The sequence below is a fragment of the Mustela nigripes genome, chromosome 3 (genome assembly GCF_022355385.1).
Source record: "Mustela nigripes isolate SB6536 chromosome 3, MUSNIG.SB6536, whole genome shotgun sequence".
Taxonomy (NCBI): Eukaryota; Metazoa; Chordata; class Mammalia; order Carnivora; family Mustelidae; genus Mustela; species Mustela nigripes.
This window is the reverse complement of record NC_081559.1, coordinates 77,277,548-77,289,682: the sequence shown is the minus strand read 5'-3', so window position 1 is coordinate 77,289,682 and position 12,135 is coordinate 77,277,548. Positions and strand designations below refer to the sequence as shown.

At 31.9% G+C, this 12,135-nt stretch overlaps 1 protein-coding gene across 4 annotated transcripts in view; it reads left to right on the top strand.

Moving 5' to 3' along the window:
- Positions 1–12,135, top strand: part of NCKAP1 (NCK associated protein 1) — a 100,630-nt gene that overhangs the window by 43,999 nt on the left and 44,496 nt on the right. For all 4 annotated transcript variants that reach the window (XM_059394301.1, XM_059394299.1, XM_059394298.1 and 1 more), the window contains 7 exons: positions 863–1,019; positions 3,934–3,990; positions 6,199–6,295; positions 6,737–6,843; positions 7,601–7,733; positions 10,350–10,431; positions 11,874–11,932. In XM_059394301.1, the coding sequence (XP_059250284.1) occupies positions 863–1,019; positions 3,934–3,990; positions 6,199–6,295; positions 6,737–6,843; positions 7,601–7,733; positions 10,350–10,431; positions 11,874–11,932 (692 nt within the window). The remainder of the gene's footprint in view (positions 1–862; positions 1,020–3,933; positions 3,991–6,198; positions 6,296–6,736; positions 6,844–7,600; positions 7,734–10,349; positions 10,432–11,873; positions 11,933–12,135) is intronic.

Genomic DNA, 12,135 nt, shown 5'->3' with positions numbered 1-12,135 from the left:
AGCCAGCACTGAGTAAATGTTGAATGAAGGACAGATGAGGTTTTGTGGCCTAGTCTGGATGGCTAGAGAGGGCACCCACAAACATATATATGATTATATTTTTGTGTAGGATTTCCAAAGTAGGTAACACAAGATGAAAGAGAGATTTGAATCCGTATACTAGAGAGCAGCATAGTATATTGAAAGAATCTTAGACTTCAAGGGTAAATACTTGAGGCTGACTCTAGCTCTAACATGTTAATGGTATAACTTTAGGTAAGTCATTGAACCTTCATTTCTTAAACTATGAAAGAGAAGGATACCATCTGTTTTATCTACTCCACAGAATCATGCGATATGATATATGTGAAAACTTATTTAGTAAACTGTGCATTGCTATGAAAATGCAGGATGCTATTGCAGTTCTTCTGGTGATTTAGAAAAGTAGATTCATCTTATTTTTCAATTATTTGAATAGTTGTAATGATTGCTGTATTGTGTGTTAATTAGTAACTTCGGACCTTTGGCTTAAAATATTTTGTAAAATATTTTGTAAAGGTTTTTGAAAATGCCTTTTACTCATTTGTTAAAAATGACTTCTTATACTACCCAGAAGCAACATTTCTTTTTCTCATCAGTGTGGGTTGAAGGAACTGATTTTGCAGAATACAGAAAACTATTGAGAGAAATATTGTTGCTATCTGCCATGTATATGAATTTTTATCTGTCACTTGAAATCCTCGATTTAGTGATTATGTTTATATTTCTAAAAATTTGAAAGCTACTTTGTAACTGAAATAATATAATTTTGGAATACTTTTACTTTGTATTTGCTTATGTTTTTTTTACTTTTATCTTTGTATTTACTTGTGTTTTTTTAAAGTTGGCTTCATTTTGTGCCATGGGATTCTAAATACTGATGCGACAGCATTGAACCTTTGGAAGCTAGCTCTTCAAAGTAGCTCTTGCCTCTCTCTCTTTCGGGATGAAGTTTTCCACATTCACAAAGCTGCAGAAGACTTATTTGTAAACATACGAGGGTATGGAATTTTCATTTATCTTGCTTTTTTGGGAGAAGAGTCGGATTATCTTCATTGAAGTTGATAATAGAGAAGGGTCATGTCATACAAGAAGATATCACCTGTATTATCTTACTGGCCATAGCAAGTTGTTGTTGTTTTTTTTTTAAGATTTTATTTATTTATTTGACAGAGAGAGATCACAAGTAGGCAGAGAGACAGGCAGAGAGAGAGAGAGGAGGAAGCAGGCTCCCTGCTGAGCAGAGAGCCCGATGCGGGACTCGATCCCAGGACCCTGAGATCATGACCTGAGCCGAAGGCAGAGGCTTAACCCACTGAGCCACCCAGGCGCCCCTAGCAAGTTGTTTTTAACAATCATCCTGATATGGTAGTATTCATATCATTTATAGGTAATATTCATATTAATATTCATTCATTGAATATTAATGAATATTAATATTCATTCATAATATTCAAAAATTCATATCATTTTTATAGGTAACTTTGTAGATTAAAATACCTAGTGTTTCTGCCCTTTCAAAGTTTGTGTTCTAGGATAAAGAAGATGTGTTCTCTTTTGCAAATCATGATACGGAATTCGACATAAATATTGCTGAAAGTACCATATACATTTTAGAGTTTTGACATTTTTGTAGTGCTATTTAAAAGTACATGAATCAGTCAATAGCTCTTACTTAGTTATAACAATTATAGAAGTCAGACCATGGCACATAAGAAAACATGTTTCCTTTTAATAAGTTGTTTCAAGTGACTCATGTATATTAATTCCCTGTAAATCGAGCAGTTCATACAAATTTGTTTCCTTGAAAATTTTAATGCCTACATTTCTTTCCACATGAGGTTCTATAGACAGTATATTAAAGACAGATTGAACTCATACTTGGTAGCAATTTTGAAATCTTTTGAAATTAGGAGTGTCTAAAATATTCTGGGATCCCCTTTACCTGAAGGTGTTGAATAATTATGTTTGGCTTCTTAGCTTCAGATAGAAATAAAGTTTACCTACATTTATTTCATATCCAGTTTAGAAATGTCTTGATGAAATTGAGATGAAGCATCTGTTATTTATTAAAAAATAAAGATCTGTTTAACCTACCAATTTAAGCCTCACATTTTAGTGTGTGTAAGAATTACAGGTTCCTGGACATCATCCCTAAGTTGTATTTCCTATATCTGTATCTTGAAGAGGCTAAAGGAATCTGCCCTCTTTCCCCTACTAATTTTTGAAGTAAAATTTACCGACAAAAATGCATAAATTTTAGGTGTCAACAAATTTGTTTATGAATATTCTAGGTGATCACCTACTCAAGATACAGAACATTTCCATCATCTCCAGAAAATTGATTTGTGCCCCTTTTGGTCACCACTGCCACCGTAATTTACCTCCCAGTCCTTTGGTCAAGAGACCCCTGTTTTGATTTCTTTGTCTGTGGGTGTTTCTGACATTCTTTCTCTGTTTCTCTCTCTCTCTCTTTTAAAGATTTTATATATTTATTTGACAGAGAGATAGAGAGAGAGAAAGAGAGCACAGGTAGGGGAAGCTGCAAAGGGAGAGGGAGAAGCAGGCTCCCCAGTGAGCAGGGGCTTGGTCCCAGGCCTCCAGGATCATGACATGAGCTGAAGGCAAATGCATAACCAACTGAGCCACCCAGGCGCTCGCTGTTTCTGACATTCTCTTGTGGTAGTTTCTTGGTCATAAAATGAGGTCTAGTGCTCTATGTACTTTATAGCTCTTATTCGGCTTTTATTTTAGGTGGTGAAATACATGGAAATATCCCATGCCATATGGGATAGCTTCTAATTGATTTTCATTTTCTAATTGATTCAGGTTGAAAGTCATGAAACTTGTATTTTGTTTTAGCATATTGATAGCTTCTCTGTGGAATAGTATTTAAATATATGTAAGCATTTAGAACCAGGTAGTCTATATATTGAGCAAACTTATGTATGATACACATAAACTTAATGACACCATGAGACTGATTGCTTTGATGTTATGCTTTCCTTTTTTTTTTTTTTTTTGTTATGCTTTTCTAATAAGAAACTTAACCATATAAGAATCTTCATATTTAGAGTTGAGGAGTCTTAATTTTTTATTAAATCAAAAGTGACCAATTTAAAATATGACTTCCAGTAGTTACACGGCAGATTGTTAAGTATAAAGGCTTATGAATTATTAAGGACAGTGATTACAGAATTAGCTTATTTTCAACATTTGCTCAAAGAACACATAAATTTTAGATTTTGGAATTAATTTAGAGTTTGGTTTTAGCCGGGTTTTCAGGAATATAGTTTTTCTTTAACGTTTTAGAAATTTTGAGTTTTTGTATATAGCATTTATGAAAATAATGTATTTATTAGCATTTATTTTTCAAGTATTATCTTTAAAGTTTTTGATGTTCGTGTCCTGTTTCTTTTGATTTAAAGTAGTCTTATGCTTTCCTGCCCTAGTTTTTTCTGTCACAAAACCCCTACTCCAAACATTAAATAGTGTTGCTCCCTCTGTCCTTTCAGAATTTTTTTTTTATGAAATAGCATAAAAATCAGAAGTAATAGCTTTGTTATTGCTTTAGATTTTGGGAAACCACTGTTAATTTCATTGGAAGTATAATTTTTAATAACTCCATGAGGGCTTAATGAGGTATAGTTAATCAAGATCTACATAGTGAGCTTTAATTTTTTTTTGTTAGATTTAATATAATATGAGAACTCTTTTTCTAAGAAGACTTAACTGAGTAATATAAGGAACCAGGAAAGGAGGTGGGTGGATTTCTTTCATGCATTTTTAGTTTGAGGGCCAGTTTTCCTTGTTGCTAGTAGAAAACTTTAATTGACTTTTAGTGTTTGGCTAACTTGTTTTGACTGTTACTGATGAAATTAAGATTAATGTGGTTTTAATTTTTTTTTCACATAGCTATAATAAGCGTATTAATGACATAAGAGAATGCAAAGAGGCAGCTGTGTCACATGCGTAAGTAGTTCTATCTTATCTGTGGAACTTAAAATCAAGAACAATTTCTTTCTTAAAGCACAATTTTGTTGAAATGATGGCAGATTAATGTGTACAAGATGTGATAGAAGTGAGAGACTTACAGTCAATGAAAAGTAGGTATATATCCTTAGTATCTAGTAAGCTTCAAGTTGTACAGACAGATCTTAAATATTTTTGAAGTGTTGATATAAATGCTCTAAGAAAGTACTGTACAGAGAGGTCTTTTATTTTAGGTATCATTTAAGTCTTTTACCATTACTATGCTTTTGTGCCAATACTTTGCAAATTGTGATGATTTTTGTACTATTTCATGAAAATTGACATATTTTCACACTCTCCTAAGTAGTATTTACTTTTCAAAGTATGCCTTTCCTGAATTGTAATAAATATTTTATATTAGTAAATATATAGAATAACTTAAAAGTTAGCATATTTAAGATCTTTGAACAGCTCTAAATTTACTCATGAAAGAATTATAAATAATTTGATATTTCAACTTAATTGATATGTATGGTATACTTGTATAGAATATTTTCTCTACTGAACTTACATAGAAGTACCTACCTACCTACCTACCTATTATTTGAGCCATCTGTATTTCTGTAAGCCAGAGAGAAGATAATGCATCACCGCCACTGATAAAAATATAAAACCACAAGAAGTTTTAGAATTTAGGTTTAAGCTATGGGATGGATGTTGGGAATTTAAACCATCTTTATTTATTGCTGTCAGTGTTGTATCATTTTCCTCATGCATATTTTTTCACTTGAATGAAATGCTTATATTATAAGAAGTTATTTTCTAGTATAAATAACATACTTTGGAGTGTGTTAGAATTCCTTTCTTGACATACAAATGATTATCACTTCTTCATTGGATAGACACTGTTGTAAGCACATATATGGTGTCATAGCTATCTTTTATAAAACTCTTTCAAAGGTAAGACGTTCCCCCCCTTTATTTATTGTATAAAGCAACCATAAGTAATAAGCAATAATTTTTCATAGGAATTTCTCATTCCCATAATCCAGGCTTAGGACTTTATAGACCTTTTCTCTCTGTATAAATAATACCACAGGCACCTTGTAGCTACTCTGTGTAACAAAATAGTCAAAGTAACATTGACCCCTTTCTTGGAAATTGCATAGAATGACTTTATTATTGTCAGATAAAAAAGAGCTTGTTACTGGAGTTAACCTAACATTGTGAAAGTGTTGTGTTTCAGCCATTATGGAAGATGTATTTTTTGAGGCAGGTATCATCATCCCTGCTTTATAGATGAGTGGCTAATACTAGGAGAGGTGAAACCTAAGATTGCTAGGCAGAGGTTGGATTTTAATCGGTGTCTTCTACTGGGTCCTGGCCAAATTTCTGGTATTCTTTATCCCTTACAGTTGTTTTTCTGGCATATATATATATTGTGTGTGTGGGGGGGCGGTGGTGCCATTTTTTGTACCTATCAAAATCTTAAAACCTAAAATTGGGACTGTATATTTTTCATACTGTGAGAAGTTGGAATACTTAAAACGTTCTGTGATTTTTTTTCCATGTTATTATGTGAGAGTAATTCTTTTTAAAAATTTGTATTTCATTTAAAGAATACCTAGTAATAAATATTTATAATTATCTTTTCCTTAACTCATCTTTTCTGTTTTTGAAGAGTGCCAAGAGATCTCATCCCAATATCTTTATTGTATATAGCTCTTCTTTAGTAAGTCTTATATATTTAATAGGAATGTAGTTAATAAATTGGATATGGATTATCAGATATTTATTAACTTGTGTTCATTGATTTTTTTTGTGGAGATGACAGAAATGTATACATAGTATACAAAGGATTTCACAGTCCGGTTCTTAAAGTGCTAGGCTAAATGGTATTAGAGTTGGAGAAATTATTTAGAAATGGAAATCTGGATAGTGGGAAATGCTTTTTGAAGGATTGGTCTTAAAGTTTGGGTAGGATTTTGATAGGTGGAGAATAACAGAATAAAGATGGTTATAAAAACAGCATAAGAAAGGCAAAAAAAAACGTAGGATTGGAAAGTCCTTTAATGACATACCATAGAAGATACTTGTAGGGGCTTCTTCCTAAGACAACTTTGGAAATTGACCTGAAGTGATAAGTTATTTAATTGTCAATAATGATTTTAGTGGAAACATAAATTATAATGATGTCTTTCCCTATAGTGGTTCAATGCACAGAGAAAGACGTAAATTTTTAAGGTCTGCACTGAAAGAATTGGCTACTGTCCTCTCTGATCAACCTGGCTTGCTAGGTCCGAAGGTAACTGATTTAATTCTTGTTCTACCTACAGGTGCACGATATTAAAAGGAAAAATTCTGTGTGAAGTTTTATTAAAATTTGATCTAATTTCTTAACTATATGTGTGCCGTATTAAAATTTAAAAAATATTCTCTATGGGAAATTGTACTAGAATTTGAACTTTTACTAAAACTTACATATAACTGAGAATGAATTTGTTTACTTGATACATATATCACACCTTCCTCCATTTTTCTACTTCTTATATATATCTTGATATATTTTATATATATTTTCTTGATACATATCTCCAGGTTTTCTTCTGTATTTTCATTTTTGCCTTTTGAACTTGATTTCATCAGTTCTTGCCAGTGACTTTTCACTTAGAGAAAGATTGTGCGTAGGTTTTACTTAGAAGCTTGGCATGAGAATAAGCAACATTGTTTATTTCTTTTTAATTAGGCACTTTTTGTTTTTATGGCATTATCCTTTGCCCGTGATGAAATTATCTGGCTACTTCGTCATGCAGATAACATGCCAAAGAAGAGTGCAGATGACTTTATAGACAAGTAAGTTAGCAACATTTAAAAAGTTATTTTTTAAATATTTTGGTGTATGGGATGTGGAACTTGGGAACTTGGGGTTAAATTATTTTGTAAGACCTTTTTAAGGGCTTTTCATATTTCATAATAAAGGAATATTTGTAATACATTATTAGATGATATGAACTAGAATGCGGAGTCTACTTTAGCTTAATATTAGGGTTTTAATGTTTCCTTTCTAGTACTCTAGGTTGTCATAAATTCCTGTTTTCTTGCTATAACCAGTACTATTTTCTTTGGAATTCATTTTTTAAGATGACTTACTATGCAAAAATTTAAAAAGAATCCTTCTGAAGTAGAGTTGCAACCAAGCGTGTGATTTGAAATGTCTATCATTTTAGTCCACAGTCTTTCAATAGGATTTAGATAAATGAAGCAGAGAAATAAGAGCATACAGAAAAATCTTATTTCTAATCCTCTAATCCTCTTTCATTTGTGATTTTTTGGTAATGATGTAGTTTATGAGATACCCTAGTTTTATTTTCATTTTGGGTTTTCCTTTATCAACTTCTTTAGTCATAGTTGTTTTGCTGTTGGTTTTTTTTTTTATTTTTGTTTTCCATCATGGAAATGTCTTTAGAAAGTAATTGACATAAAATGATATTTAGCAGTGCTTTTTCTAAGAAAAAAATCTTCTTGTAGTAATACCAAAGGCATTTTATATTTTCCTATTAATAATGATGAATTTCTTTTTTGAAATACTTTTCTTGAATTTTTTAAAAAGGCACATTGCTGAGTTAATATTTTATATGGAAGAGCTTAGAGCACATGTAAGAAAATACGGACCTGTAATGCAGAGGTATTATGTGCAGTACCTTTCTGGCTTTGATGCTGTTGTTCTCAATGAACTTGTGCAGGTAAATCTATATCATGCTATTCTCTCTATTGTTCTTTGCTTCCCTTTTTTCTAATAACTGTTTTGTTTGCTTACTACAATCTAGTGCCAAGTGGTGGAGCTACAAATGTAAGTAAGTCATTGTCCTGTCTTATCAAGGGGATCATAATCTAGAGGGGAGAAAACACTTAGTTGTAGTTGAGTATAGTAGGTGTTATGCTTAAATGTGTACCAAGTTCAGAGTGAACACAATGCAGGGAATATTTCTTTATTTTGGCAGTGGAGGTATACAGTGACCAAATTAAAGAGGACCTTGCAAAAGAGGGATAGTAATAGATCAGATTTAACTAAGTTTTAGAGGACAAATAGAAGATAAGTCCTTTGGCACAGTATGTTAGAAGATCTTTTTATTTATTTATTTATTTTAATTTTTTTTTTTTTTAAGATTTTTTTTTTTTAAAGATTTTATTTATTTATTTGACAGAGAGAGATCACAAGTAGGCAGAGAGGCAGGCAGAGAGAGAGAGAGAAGGAAGCAGGCTCCCTGCTGAGCAGAGAGCCCGATGCGGGACTCGATCCCAGGACCCTGAGACCATGACCTGAGCCGAAGGCAGCGGCTTAACCCACTGAGCCACCCAGGCGCCCTCTAATTTTGTTTTTAATTTGGATTTTCATCTGTTGATTTTTCGTCTTAATTTTTTTTTTTTTTGGTGTCTGTAATTTCTTTATTCAGTCTTTTTCATTTTAATATAAATTTATTTTATCTTTATTCCAAATAAACTAACTGTAAGGGAAATGGGGTTTTTTTTTTTGCTTCATTTTATAAATCAAGATGTCTTTATACTATGTGTTAGTTTACTAACACATAGTGTAAAGAACAACACAAATTCTCTGTATTCTAAAATTACTGGTTTCCCAGAAGAATAACCATACTTGATATCCTGATTTTTTTTTTTTCAAACCTACTTAAAAGGTGCAAGTAAGAAAATAAAAAGTTGTTCATGTAATTGTTTACCTTGAATTATATATACACCTCATAGGTTACTATCCTGAACTGGTGTATTTTTTCTTTTATCCACTAGATGGAGCTTAGATGCTTTCTGTCTAGAATGTCTATTAAAAACAGGAATAGAAGAACTGACTTTTATCCCTATAATGTTATTATTTTGCTGTACTTTTTAAAAAAGATTTTATTTATTTATTTGATAGACAGAGATTACAAGTAGTCAGAGAGGCAGGCAGAGAATGAGGAGGAAGCTGGCTCCCTGCTGAGCAGAGAGCCTGATGCAGGGCTCGATCCCAGGACCCTGAGACCATGACCTGAGCCAAAGAGGCTTTAACCCACTGAGCCCCCAAGGCACTCCAACTTTGCTATACTTTTATTTAAATAGTTACTACTTACTGGATAAACCAGAGGCTTTTGTGCTATCACAATTTAAAAAATAAACCAGACTCCTGATTTCATGTCATTTTGGAACTTGCTGTGGCTGGTTGGATATTAATTAATAAATGTAGATTTATGTTACATAATATTAAAATTTTTAAGTCATTCCATCTCTTTTGGTGTCTTTTGCATCAATTGTATTTTATAATACTAGGAAAATTAATGTTTTTTTTTCTGGAATTATAATATTAGTAGCAGTAATACTAGTATTAATAATTGTCAGATTTATTGATAGTGTATTTTATGATGTCTGTGCAACAATCCTCAGAGATTAGGTGTAGTTACCATTTGTTGATGAAAAAAGAATTTACATAACTTGCTCAGTATCATAGAGTTCATGAGTAATAGAGCCAGTATTTGAGTGCAGGCTCTAACTCCAATGTCTGAGCTTCTTATACCCTCTTCTGTTGTAAAGTACATGCATGGTGTTTTTAACCATTTACTAGGATTTAAATTTAGAACTAAGATTAACCTGCTAATGTAGTTCATTGTAATGGGTGTTAAATTTTTTTATTGAGGTAAAATGTACATAACATACAATTTTCTTTGCTAACCATTTTCAAGTGAACGGTGTAGTGAAATTATGTATATTCACATGGCTGTGTAGGTTTTGAAAATTATACTATTTGTGAGCTAAGCATTCACTTTTAAAAAAATTGTATTATTCAGCATCAACTTCAGATGCAGTTTTTAAGGTACTCATTTTTCTAGCTGACTTGAGAGGGATATTTTGGTCCTATTTTGTTGAAGTATAATTTACACACAATAAAAGTCATCTATTTTCAGTATACCATTTGAATTTTGACAACTGTACATCCATGTTACTACTACTACAGTCAAAACATGGAAAGTTTCCAGTACTTAAAGGTTTTCTTGTGTACCTTCGTAATTGATTCTTTCTCTAAACCCCGGGCAACTATTCATCTGCTTTTTGTCACCTTTGCCTTTAAAAACATTTTTTCTCATATAAATGGAATCATATACTATATAATCTGTTGTTTGTGATTTCTTTCTATTAGCATAGTGTTTCTGAGATTCATCCATGTTAATGTATGTATCATTTCATTCTTGTTTAAAGCTGAAAAATACAGTATGGATATACCAGCTTGTTTATCCATCTGCCACTTGACAGATCTATGAATTATTTCCCCAGTTAGATGTTTTTAACATTATTATTATTATTATTTTTTTCAGAATCTTTCTGTTTGCCCTGAGGATGAATCGATTATCATGTCCTCTTTTGTTAACACTATGACTTCCCTGAGTGTAAAACAAGGTAAGTCTTCCAAATAAAAGCATATTTTCTCCTAATTAGATTTTCAGATTTGATTATTAAGGGGGGAATTTAACAGTTAATTTTTCTAGACTCATTTATTTTGGACACATTTACTCTGTTTTCTTTTGTCTTAGCTTTGTTCTCTCTAAAGCAAAGTTGCCAAAATAGGTGTATAATGATGTTTATAAAAATACTGAGAATTATGGCTTGAAATTTCTTATTATTCAGTAGGTGGGAAAAAAAAAACCCCAAAATATAATGAAGTATATATGTGGTCTAAGCATCACCTATGACAGTAGTTGGTACCACTGAGGAAATTATATTTTAAAAAGTACCAGGCACTCAAATATTATCCTATTTAATAAATATCAGTTTTAGAAAGCTGTTGTATTTGGTAGATTTGAAAACTCAAGGTTTGAGAGTTAACTCGATTTTGCCAAGCTCTAACAGTTATTAAGTGTCCCTTCTAGTGCAGGGATTTTAAGTTCAGGTCTATCAATCCCAAATGTTGTATACTCGACTGCCTCTTCATTATTTGAATACTTCATTCCAGCAGATTGCTTTGATGTTTCAGTGTTGTAATCTTTGAGTAAAAGATTCTAAAACCTTGAACATTTCTGAGTAATAAATACACTTTAGTTTAATCAATCTTTATCACACTTAAGTAGTGAAGTTATTGTGAAGTTGTACAAAGAGTTACTTTGAGGAGTTTCACCATGCTGTCCATAGCTTCTGTTTATAGGATTTCTCAAGCTCTCTTCTAGCTTTATTCAAAATTGGTATGTAAGCACACTGAGAAATAGTTTAGGAGAGAAGTCTGTACTTTACACTTCTCTTAGCATAACTCCCTCTTTATATCAACATCATTAAAGGATTTGAGAACGACTTCACTCTTAGGTATTCAATTACTTTTGTTTTTTTAAGTGTACAGTTTAATAGTATTTAGTATATTCACATAGCAGTGCAGCCATCTCTAGAACTTTCTCATCTTGAAAACTGAAACTTCATAGCTATTAAAGAACACTTTCTGTTAACCTCTTGCCCCTGACATCTACCATTATGAGTTTGACTACTCCAGGTACCTCATAAGTGGGATCATGCAGTATTTGCCTTTTTGTCACTGAGTTATTTCACTAGCTTAATGTCCGCAGGGTTCAGCCCCACTATAGCATGTGTCAGAATTTCTTTCGTTTTAAAGGCTGAATAATGTACCACATTTCTTTCATCTATTCCTCTATTGATGGACATTTGGGTTGCTTCTGCCTTTTGGCTGTTGTAAATAATGCTGCTTTGAACATGGTATGCAAATACTGCTTTAAGACTCTGCTTATAATTCTTTTGTATATATGGCCATAAATGGAATTGTCTTAGATCTTAAATTTTAAAACTGATTGTATATTTGTGAAACATTAATTTTCTTTGTAATATTTTTTCTATTGTAGTTGAAGATGGGGAAGTATTTGATTTCAGAGGAATGAGATTAGATTGGTTTAGATTACAGGTAAGAATAACTTAATTTTCATTGTCATTCCGTTTGGGTAATGGATATTTTAGCTAACATGAAAATACTAATAAAAATATTCATTGTTGTATACCTGTTGAAAAGACTAGTTTTGTTTAACTAACTATAGTTTTTTGTTTTTTTTTTTTAAGATTTTATTTATTTATTTGACAGAGAGATCACAAGTAGGCAGAGAGGCAGAC